At 38.6% G+C, this 12,345-nt stretch overlaps 1 protein-coding gene across 1 annotated transcript; it reads left to right on the forward strand.

The window, feature by feature from the left end:
• Positions 1–809: 809 nt before the first annotated feature.
• Positions 810–10,172, forward strand: UTP15 (UTP15 small subunit processome component; the record flags this gene model as incomplete). Its single annotated transcript, XM_079548278.1, has 12 exons — positions 810–899; positions 1,379–1,471; positions 1,557–1,741; positions 3,063–3,241; positions 3,931–4,056; positions 4,356–4,491; positions 5,474–5,558; positions 8,099–8,248; positions 8,426–8,527; positions 8,752–8,885; positions 9,396–9,454; positions 9,949–10,172. The coding sequence occupies 12 exons, from the start codon at positions 810–812 to the stop codon at positions 10,170–10,172; spliced, it is 1,563 nt and encodes a 520-aa protein (XP_079404404.1).
• Positions 10,173–12,345: the final 2,173 nt, after the last annotated feature.

The following is a 12,345-nucleotide window of genomic DNA, read 5'->3' on the forward strand; positions in this document are numbered from 1 at the left end:
TCACCACACTGAAGTGATACATTGTGCACGCATCGCTTAGGTTTATCTTTGCTTTAGGTAGTTAAACCCTTTAGAAATCCCAACGCTACCACACCCAAAAGCTTTTGACCAAGTGGATGTTCCAGCTGAATTTAGATGTCAGTCTGTCTACAACAAAAACAAGACAAAAAGGGCAAAGAACAAAACGCATCCGCCCTTCTCACCCTAAGCAAAGAAAGGCGCCGAGCGGTGAACCAGGTTTTGTCTTCTCAGCGTTAGACCTGAAGGAGAACACAAACGACTCTGCTCCTTCACGATACACCACCGAAGCGAACCGTACAGAAACAAGGGCGCCCCAGCGCACGCCCCAGCAGACGACGGGCTCTTTTCGGCAGGGAAGCAGCCGGAGGAAGGCCTCGAGGAAAGCTGCAACAGGACCCCAGCGAGGCCCAGGCCGTGCTCCCCGCGCAGCCTCCCGCGAAGAGGAGAAAGCGGCGTCTTACCACCCCCAGGGCGGTGAGGCATCACTTCCGCCTCATTGGGTGGGGGTAAGACGTCACTTCCGCCTTACAGCGTTGCGATTGGCCAGGTGGCGGCGCACGCCGATGACGCAGTCTCCCGCCGAAGTGCTGCCTGTCCGCGAGGCGCTGCGAGGCTAGGCGTGGCGGCGCGGCGCGGCCTGCTCCTTGCGCTCTGAGGCGGCGCGGCGCGGCGCGACCTGCTCCTTGCGCTCTGAGGCGGCGCGTCCCACATCTCCCGGCGCGCATCGCTCCTTCGCAGCACCTCGGCGTTACGCTCGGAGACCTCCCGGCTCCTCCTCCGGCTCAGTCATGGCATCCTACAAACCCGTCGCGATCCCGGCGGTGCCGAAGCTCGGGGAGAAGATCACGCAAGACACGCTGTACTGGAGCGGGTACAAGGTGGGAAGGGCCCCGGAGCCGGGGCAGCGCCGGTGGCGTTCCGTCAGCGCGGGGCTGCAGCTGGCTCTGTGCCCCGCGTGCTGGCCGGGCCGCGCTCGTGGCGTAAGGGAACTCGGCGCCTCCTTGCGCGGCTGGGGTAGTCTGTATCACGGGCTGGGCTGCGGGAGTCCTGGCTGTCCTAAAGTATTTCTTACTGCTTCTGTTGGAGTAAGCGGAGTACTGGGAGTGAATAGAACTTTTTTTTTTTTCTTTTTTTTTTTTTTCCCTTTCAGACAAAGTGTGTAATTAATGGGTCGGTTATAATGTGTGAAGAGCACGAAAGCAGAAACAGCCTAGGGAAAAACAGGATGGTGCTTCAGAGATAATTTTGTTCCCAATTGCATTTTAAGCTCAGCGGCAAGAAGAGATTTCTTTACACTGTTGTCATTTTTGATGGTGTGCCGATGTGAATTTAATTGTCTTTATTTTGACTCTTTTAGACACCTGTTCAGATTAAGGAGTTTGGTGCAATAAATAAAATAGACTTCTCTCCAGTTCCTCCGTATAACTACGCTGTCACAGCGTCCTCGAGGGTGAGTGGCTGTCTGTAAGGTTGCTGTGTTGCTGCTTTTCAACTGATGCCCCTTGTGTGAAGATAATGTCTTCTTGTTTTGCTAGGTCCACATTTATGGACGCTATTCTCAGGAACCAATTAGGACATTTTCTCGCTTCAAAGATGCCGCCTATTGTGCCACGTACAGGGATGATGGAAAATTGCTTGTTGCTGGCAGCGAGGAAGGCAGCATTCGCCTCTTTGATATTAGTGGAAGGGCACCCCTGAGGCAATTTGATGGTCATACAAAGTAAGTCTTGCTCTTTGCATGTATAAATTTATTTTGTGTGTTTACATACGTCTGCTTTGCACGTTGCTAAAAATCTGAGCACTATTAATCAGATGCTTGCAACTGTTGCACGTATTACCGAAAAATAGATTTTAAAATCGAGTTATGAATTGCAGTGACAACATTGTTTTTCATTCTAAGTATGACTTGAGTACATGGAAGAATAAGTATGTACTCTAATTCAGGGAGATGTCTGTTAATGTGTTGCATAGATGTAGTCTCATGCCTGCATGTGCTGACAGACAAATTTTATTTGTTGCTAGGAGGAACAGTTATAAAAAGTGCACCTTTTTCACTTAAAATCAAAACAGCAAAAACAAAAACAAAAACAAAAACCAACACATCTGGGTGGGGAAAAATTTGGAAGAGGAGTTCCAATGTTCCAGATAGAAAAGAGTGGTAATACTTTGATTTGACAAATTGCTGCCCTTTCAAGACCTGTGAGTGACTTATCTTTATGGAAAGTAACAATCATCCTCCCTCAGGAGAGCACCCACAGAGAACTTGAGACTGTATTTCCATTTGAGCTCTCTGCTTTTAGATAAGATATTACTTTATGTTGTGACTCTTAGGTATCACAAATTTTATTATAGTTAGGTTAACCTGTTTTATTTGTTGGAATCATTCTCTGTTGTTGTATTAGTAATTCCGGTAGTGATTTTAAGGGCCACGAAGTGTCCAACCTTGTCTTACTTAAAGCTCAATATTGTAAATGTGGTCTAAAGAATTAAGCTAGCTCACAGACCTCTAAGTAACTAAGAATAATAATAATATAATAATAAATAAATAATTATTATTTATATTATTAATAATATTTATTATTATAATTATATAATATAATTATATAATATATAATTATATATTAATATAATTATATATTATATTAATATATTAATATATATTAAAATAATATTAATATTAATATATTAAAATAATTATATATAAAATAATTATTATTAATAATAAATAAATAATAAATAATAATAAGAATAATAATAAAGAATAAGAAATATAGGATTTACATCTCTTGAGCAAGCAGACGGTAGTCCTCTAAAACTTTTCATGTGCATCTGGTGTGATCCAAGATGAAAGATCCTTTCCTGGCTGAAACTATAAAACCTAAACAGTTCTTAACTTCTGAAGTGAGGGTCTGTAGCTTCCAGTAGCAAATGTTTTGTGCTTTCAGGCTAGAGAGAATGCCTTTCTTTAACAAGCTTTTGATGCAGTGTTATGGAAATGACAGAATATTTTAACTTTGGATGTTCTGGACTTTGGTTTCTAGAGCTGTTCACGTGGTGGGCTTCCTGTCTGATAAGTACCGAATATTTTCTGGTGGCGATGATTATTCCTCGAGGCTGTGGGATATTCCAAGTGCTGCAGAAATAGTGTCCTACAGTGAGCATAGTGACTATGTGAGATGTGGCTGTGCAAGTAAACTGAATGGAGATGTCTTTATAACAGGTTTGGTTTTCTTTTTTCATATATGTTTCTTCTGGCTAGAACAGAATTTAAACGCAGGAAGCTTTTAATACATAACAGTAGCATCATGTTTATTTTATTTTAAACATGAAGAATGTGTTTTCCAGCTCGGGGCCTAATGTGTTATTTTTCTTTTGCTTGCTTTTCAAGCCAAATATTGATGTTTGTAGGGGAACTGTAACTGTTAAACATCTTGCTGTACCCTGCTAAGGTTAATGGGACCGTTCTGACTTGCTTTTGAAAGTTTAAGAAAAGCTGTGAATGTGTGCTTTCACTGAATCTGGTGTTTTGTGATGTTTCAGAATAACACTAGTTCCACTGTGGTTTGTACACCTTAAAACTTGCAGACTCAGAAATGACAAAGTTGTATGAGAAGTATTTAAAATCAGATGCTTTTGGTTTTCATACCAGCAACTTTTTATTAATTTGTACTGAAACTGTAAATTAAAGTAGTACGAAAAAATGTAGATTTTTCTGACTTTAGAGGTCACAAGGTGCTAGGTTTCAGCAGTTTTTCTGGTATATTAACTTGAGTGAACCACTAGAATTTTTACATACATGGTTTAAAGCTGTTTCCATTTGGCAGGAACTCCTTTAAATTGTAGCATGTGGCTGTTTTAGTTCCTGAAGTAATTGAAATTATGTAACTGAAACCAGCTATGGTGTTTCAGGTTCCTATGATCACACTGTGAAGGTATTTGATGCACGAACAAAGAGCAGTGTCATGACGATAGAACATGGCCATCCTGTGGAGAGTGTGCTTCTCTTCCCTTCTGGAGGTCTTCTAGTGTCTGCAGGTACTTTTATTCTCTTCTTGCTGTTGCATGAGGGGTTTTATGATCCAGTGGCATATAAATCCTTTTCGTAGAGAGTATGTTGAATCATTCAGTTGTGTCTACAGAATGACCTTGAAAAAAAAAAAAAGGCAGACAGTAACATGTCTTGTCCAGAAGGTAGTCAGGAGCGGACTGAGACGGTGAGTAGGTGCAGAAACCTCTGTGCTGCAAAGGTGGCACTGTATCACTGTGTGAAAACTTCAGACAAGCATAAATTTCTGTGTGTCTGCCCAGCTCTTCTGTGTGCTTCTTTCTCATAGGAGGTCGATATGTCAAAGTCTGGGATGTACTGAAGGGTGGACAATTACTAGTTTCACTTAAAAATCATCATAAGACCGTAACTTGCTTGTGTCTGAACAGCTCTGGACAAAGGTTACTGTCAGGATCCCTGGACAGGTTAGTATGTTTTGTGACTTTTTTGTGATTTAAATTTTTTAGACTTTTTTTTTTCCCCTTTGGAAGGAATTCTACATCAGCCTGAAGCTGCGTACATGTTTAAGCTTAAACCCTTTTAGCTGTTAGGGGTGTAATTTGTTTAAAAACATATATTGTGTCTCCCTTGAAATGAGATTGTCAACAGGAGTGTACTCAAGGTGGTGCAGAGGTGCATTATGTTCTTCTTTGTAAGGCTGTTTTTTTTTGTTTTTGTTTTTTAAATTCTATTGCTGAGTTCAGATACTCAACCAGTTGTCCCTGACGCATCAAAAATATGAAGTGATCTGAAATGACAGTGGTCTGTTAGCTTGCTTCTCCAGGAAGTACAACAGGGAGTGCAGTGGGTTTCCTCAAGCCATCAGTCGTAAAGCATGAGGTGTGAAGGATCACACCAGCCATGTAGATATTTGTCATACAGTGCTCCTAACAGCAGAGCTCATACGTTTTTCAGGATCATTGTTTTTTCTTTTCCCAACTTGTGGATTTCTGCTCACCGTCAATCAAATCACTAAAGGGCAGCAGGATGCAAGAATATGCATGAACTTACTTCCAGAAATTGTCAATAAATCCTCCATTTAAAGCTTAAGAACAGTTTGGAGGAAATACTGTCCTAATGTTTTGTAATAAACATTACTGAAATCGGATTGCAGCTACATCTGCCTTCAGTTTGTTTTTCTGTCCTTGCGTTGTTTTCATCTTTTGGTGTAAAGATAAAACTTTCTGATCTTTTCTGGATTTTTTTTTTTTTTTTTTTTTTTTTTTTGGAGACTTTCTGTCATTGCAGAAGAGGTAAAAGCTAAGATGCTTCCAGGTAATGGGAAAAAAACTTTGTTTATGTATTCAGTCTTCGGAAATGATTACCTAAAAGGTGAGAATGTAAAAACAGAATTTTCATCAGTAAAGCCTTAATAACAAATTTTTTAATCATCACTGCTTTATGTAGGCATGTGAAGATCTACAGTACAACTTCCTACAAAGTAGTCCACAGCTTTAACTATGCAACATCCATCCTTAGTCTTGCACTGTCGGTAAGTGCTTCAGAAATTGTTTAATTATTGATAACAGCTAATCACTGAAGTGGTTTCATTTTGCTTTCATTGCTCTTAGATGTTTCACAATAACACTGTACTTGAGAACTAGGATCAGTGAATGTATTTCTTCTGAGTAAGTTTGCATGAAAGGGCATTAAATATAACAGGTTAATATCCCAGGTGTTACTTGATTAGATCTGTACAAAATTTTGCGTTTACCAGGGACTGTATGTAGCATAGAGGAAGTCTGTAAGGAAGTCCTTCTGATTTTTCAGGAGAGTGTTACTCATTGTTTGCTTTTCAGGACCCATGTGTTTCTTCTCCTACAGGGATGATAAATTGAAAAAGTAGTTAAAATGTTGTTTGAAATATTTAGAATAGGATGAATCTGTCATACAAGTTCACAGAATCACAGAATTGTAGGGGTTGGAAGGGACCTCCAGAGATGATTGAGTCCAACCCCCTGCCAAAGCAGGTTCCCTACAGCAGGTCGCACAGGTAGGCGTCCAGGCAGGTCTTGAACACCTCCAGAGAAGGAGACTCCACCACCTCCCTGGTTCATCTGAGGAAAAGGAAAAGGCCTGGGGTATGAGCATAAACAAATGCATTTGCTGAGGCACATGTATTTTCCTTTTGGAAAAGGAAAACAAAGATATTTATTTCTCTGCAGCATTTGAGTGTTGATGGATAACCAAAAAATTGTGAAGGTGGGCACCGCTTTCTAGATCAGCCTTATCATGATGTAGCCTCTGGAAGCTATGTAAAAGAGACAGTGAAGATTGTTTACTGTCTTTGCTACTTTATTGTCCTTGAAACTGAGGGTAAACAGGCTGTGGAGGTCAAGAGATCTTCCTTCATGTATTTCCCACCTTCACCTCAGAGAACTGGAGTTAATTGGGTTTTGAATGAAGACTGTCACGGGGTGTATGTTTCACACAACCACAAAATGCATGTGCTTTGGACTGGTGCTGCAGCTGCAAAACATGTGCAGTACTTGTGGTTTGGCATTTGTGTGGCTGTGTATGTATATTTTGAGACATAATTTTTTGTATCTGGTTGACACCTGGACATCACAAGATTGAATGAAAACACAGAACTGATTCTGCTAGGTCAAACCAAAAGTTGGTCTGTCCCAGATTCTGCTTTCAGCTATAGCCATTAGCAGATGCTTATGTAAAACTGAAAGCAAGAAAACTGTGTATGATAAATCTCCCAATGTTCTCCCAAATTCCATGGACATTTTTAGATGAAAAATTTGCTGGTTAGAATGCAGTTTCTGTGTAACTCACTCAAATAATTTCTCTTACATAAGCCTATTCAGCCTCTCCTTGTACAAAGTTTTAACCTTCTCTAAATTCCTTACTAAGGAGTAGAGTTCTACCTTAAGTCAGACCCAACTTCTTATTTTCCTTAGGGTTTTTTGATTCTTCTATTCTAAATCTGCTGCTGCTATCTGAGAATATGATATGCATAGGATTTAAGATTTGGACATGCCATGAATTTATTCAGTGCCATATCAGCCTTCTTATTTTTTTATTTCTTATTAGTACTTCCCAATTTCTTATTTACTTTTTGTTATCACAGCTGTCCAGCATTCAGCTGAACATGCTTAATGTTTTTGTACTAAAAGGTCAGAACCCACCTTTTTATATGTAAAATTAGAGTTTTTCTCTAACGCATCATTTAAAGTTATAACCCTTGTCATCAATAAATGAAACCTTTGGTGTGTAGGTAGAACATGCACCAATGACTGATATTTTGAACAATTTTCACTTGTTTCTGGGAATTCTGCTGCCTTACAGGAGCTTTCTCACAGACACTGTTCACATGTTCGTATAGTCTGTAGTAGCCAAGGCCAGCTGCATGCCATTTGAGATAAACTGTTAGAAATGATGCATTGCTTGAGGCCTAAGTAAGAAGGATATTAGAACAAATTTCAGCCTTGCTTAACTAGTCAGTTGCTATCTCTGTAGGTGTTTATTAGAGGCTTAATAATGTCTAACATTGCTTAGGATTATAGCTTTGAGGCAGGTCCTGTTACGAATAGAGAGTTTGACTGTAGGATCTCATAGAGGTACTTTCCAACTAGATAATCTTATAATATTGTGACTAGAGCTTTATTGTTAAGCATAAAAACTGAGAAATCTACACGATAGTATGTGGGAATACAAGACTATTCAGGGCAGAGGCTGCTGAGGAAAATAAACAACATGAGAAGACAAGACTGAGAACTAAGGACATGTCCAGAATACAGGGGAGAAAGAACCTACACTTTAGCAACAGTTGTCAGGGAATTGTAACTGTTTATGTCCAACATGATTGTGAACTGCTTGCTCTGCATATGCAGCTTTGGGGTGCAAAGAATAGTGGAAAATTACCAGGTCAAGCTAGTATAGGTATAAAAGTCCATAGATGCAGATAATAAAGGATTTCGCTATGCAAATGCAGCAGAGTCCGTGACCTCATTGCCACAACAATAAGACATGTATCATCAGATAGAACATGAGGTTCTTAACTCTGTGATTTTTACGTTTTAGCCTGAAGATGAAACTATAATTGTAGGCATGACCAATGGGGTGCTGAATGTGAAACACAGAAAACCTGAAGAAAGCAAAGAAAAGTCTCAGAAGAAGAGACAGCCAGCATATAGAACTCATGTGAAAGGAAGAAATTATATGCCAAAACAGGTAGGATGTAGTGAGCAAATGTTTACTGAAGCAATCAAAATTTCTCGTTTTGTATGTTAAGTTGAAGGGCGGGGAGATACAAAGACATTGAAGCTTGTCTGTAGGAATATGTTTGTGTTATGCTATCTAACTGTGTAGGTGCATGTGTATTATTCAGAACTTGTCTTTCAATTCCAGGAGGATTTCTATGTCAGTAAGCCTGTAAGATGTATTTTGAAAAAATATGACAAGCTGCTTAAGAGCTTTCAGTCATCCAAGGCCCTGGATGCTGTACTGGAAGTAAGGCTTTTTAATTTTTTTGTCTCAGCAAATCTGTATGTTGTCATCTAAAGTAGATTTTTCTGTATCTCAAGCTAACTTCAATGTATGACTAGCATGGAATCAAATCTGTCTGGGTTACTTGTATGTTTTTTTTCATTTTGCTTTTTTGCAAATTGATACCAACCCCTGTTTACTGTACACAGAAGCTGCTTTGGTACTAAACTCTTCTTATGTATGTCCAGCCACACATTAGGCATTATACTCCTGAAGTTACGGTTGCAGTTATGCAGGAACTAAATCGCAGAGGAACATTAAGGAGTGCGCTTGCAGGCCGAGATGAGAAGCAAATTAGTCTCCTCCTTACCTTTGTGACAAGGTACTATTTTGCCTTAAGTTCTCTCTGACATCTTGAGACTTGTATTTCTTAATGGCCTTTGCCACAGACGCCATAGGGGACATCATGATTGGAACTCTACTTGCAATCTCAATTACGTTCTGCTTTCTAAAGTGAAGGTCTGGGGTTTCAGCTGCAGCACTGAAATAGTTTGTATTAGCATAAAATGATTTTGCTGATGCTAAGAGAGCCATAAAGAGAGATTACCTTGCTCCTTTGGCAGACATTTTGTCCATAGTCCTTTATTTTCCATTTCCTCAATGCAACTCACGTCTTCATCTACCTGAGGCTTTTGCCATTCCTCGAAGCCACAGTGCCCTTGTGAAAACTGAAGCTTACATGCCATACGTAACTCTTTTGACTCGTATTCCTGAGGGCAGCTCTGTGAGTTCTCATCAAGGGGAAAAAATGTGTCTGCATGCCAGCATGATAAAACTGCTTGTAACTTGCTTTTTACAAAAACAAAAATACGGATGTGTTCTAATTTTACAGGCGTGTAGTTGAACCTAGGTTTACTCCAGTACTGATAACTGTTGCAGAGATGATCACTGGTAAGTACAAAAGTACAGCACAAAAAGAGAGCTCAACAGCCAGCTTGAATATAAGATGAAAAGTGTTATGCTTTTAAGAAACTAAACTTTTATAAGCTTGTGTATAAGTATAAACTCAGTGGCAAGAAAGTGACCCAAACAGAAATTTTGCTGGATAACTTTGACCACAATCAGTACCTAATTTGCATTATATAGGAAGCTTCTCATAATCTCCCAATTTTTTTGATTCTTCATGTTTCCACACTTGCGTAGTACAAGTGACTACAGGTGAAATAAAAATAGCATTTGAGACAGTAAAAACTTCTTTTTCTGTTAGTTTGTACTTTGTGTGAGTGTGCATCAATAATTTATGCTGTTTTCACAACATCATCAAAGTTGTCTTATTTGCACATAGTATTGGGCTGGTGCCAAATTCCTTAAATGTCTGTTTAAGTAGCCAGTAGTTTTTATGTTTTTACTAGATATAGGGGTCCTAAATACTCTTTTCTTTACAGACATTTATCAGCCTGTGGTTGGACAGTCAGCGCTTGTTGATAAACAGTTCTTGAGGCTTCAGGAAGCCATAGGAAGAGAAATTGACTATCAAGAGGAACTGTTAGAAGTTTTAGGAATGATGGATGCACTATTTGCTACTTTGACTGAAAAAAGAGCTACTTACCTGGAAGAGAACGAAAATAATGGCCTTACAAAGACTCTGGACCGGGACATAAGTACCTGAATGTCATCTGACACAACAAGTAGTCAAAAAAACTATGTGGACTGTCTGCTGAAGTTCTTGCTTCCTGGGTGCAATTTTGGAAAGGCTGAGATAGGAAGAAGAACTTGTTCAAGATTTTCCATGTAATATTTTTCAAACAACAGGATCTTAAAATTTCATTCCAAAGCTATATAACTTCTAAAGCATGCTTTGTGCATCCTGTACTAAATCATTGTTCAATTGAAAGAGCTGGTCAACAATTCTTACTTTTTATTCACCAGAAAATAATTCAGATTTGTGTAATTTGAACATGTAATCATTCTTATTTAAGATTAATCTCACATCTCAGGTACTTGGAAGACCAAGGAATAAAAACCAAGAGTGTGTTTGATAATACTTGATTGTGTTGTGTTTTTTCTTACTGCTTTGACTCCACATCAAACTTCCAGAAATTCATACAAAACAAAGAAAGTAGCAAACAAAAGAGTACATGTAGTCTTTTTTTTTTTTTAGTGCAATAGAAGAAATGGACATTTTTGAATTTTAAATTTGAAGAAAAATCTTGCATCTGAAGGAACACAAAGTGCAAAACAAATTTATTCAATATGAATTTCCTTCAAAAGGAGTTTATGTCATGTCTGACAGCAAAAGGTAGTTAGTGGTGTAACTTAGTAGAAGATTGTTCATCTTTGACCAATATATATTCCTGGCTACTGGGATTTACTAGTAGTATTTTAAAGACATAAGACAATAATAGGTAATAGTGAAGAGAATGTCTGTTGAAACATTAAACATGTTCTCAATGCTTACTTCACTTTTTTTTAATATGTAAGAGAAAATGAAGGTTTTAGAGTGGGAAGCTCCTTCTTGAGCTGCCTTATTTCATCGCTGCTCAGTAGTAGTTGTTGGAGGTGACATTTCTGTTAGCAGCCTGGTGTTCCATGAGCCGAGGATAACATACACAGAGTTCTTACGGATTATTTTTTGTATCTGAAGTATGCAACCACTGTACTGCCTTGAAATTTCATGTGTGCAGGAGGAAGTTACATTAAGTTAGCAGGTTAGTTTGATTTTTTTTTTCACTGGTTTGTTTTATTGTGTGGTTTGCAATTGGTTATACCAAGGGAACTGGCCGTGGTGTGAGGTGCAATCTACAAAAACAAATCTGTTCAAAGGTGGAAAAAAAACAAAAAAAAAGTGCTATTTCAGACTTTCATTTCTAAGAATGCTACTAAAATGAATTTTTGTAGGTTATTGCCTCGCTGGCCAACTATTTTCTGCTATTTCAGTAAAAGTACCAAACTGTATAATGAATTCTGCTGGGAATTTACTATCCCTCTGATGTATTTGTTCAGGTGAAACCTAATCTGCTTGTGAAACCTGTCTGTTGTTTGTGATCCTTCTCTTGTCTGTTACTAAAAATATGGAATTTTTTTCATTTAGTAAGATTTTTTTTTCAGTAGGCAAGTTTTTGTTACCTATGCCGTTAAGTTACAGAGGAGCCAAAATAAGGCATTATTCCCACCAACAATGAAACCTTGTTTGTATTATTACTTTAATTTTGATATTAAGATAAAACTTCAAAGAAGACAGAAAATTATTTCAGGTGGCATTTTTTGCAGTGGTTTCTGTTAGCTGATGTTTAATAAAATGCACTGATGGTGCACCAATCAGGAATATTTTTGTCTTAAATGTGAACCTAAGGTTTTCAATGTGATTACTTTCCCAGCAGTGCATTACCTTATAACACAGAATCTAACATTTTGAAGCATGAAGATTAGATTAAATGTCATTCACTGAAATGTTTAGAACAACTAATTGTTCATTGAGTTGGAAAGAGTGTTAGATGAGTGTTCCTGTTCAGAAAAGGAGTTCTGCCTATATGGAAAGGTGGGTATTTCTTGAAGACAGCATTTTCTTAGACTTGTAGGTCATCTGAGAATTGATTTGGCTTTGAAGTATAGTTAACTTCTTTTTTTCCCAGAGTAGCAAATTTTAGACAGATGGCATCTTTTACTTCTTTTCATCTGGTTATTTGAAAGGGGAAAGCAGGAAACATGACGACTTTCCCTCCCATTTAATGTGGGCAATTGCCAGAAAAAAAAAATGCTTCTTGATACCTGTATAACCAGAAATAGATTGGTTTTCAAAAAGAAGAGTAAATTTTGCACCGTCCTATCTTTTGTCAGCTGAA

The sequence above is a fragment of the Tetrao urogallus genome, assembly GCF_951394365.1.
Source record: "Tetrao urogallus genome assembly, chromosome: Z".
NCBI lineage: Eukaryota > Metazoa > Chordata > Aves > Galliformes > Phasianidae > Tetrao > Tetrao urogallus.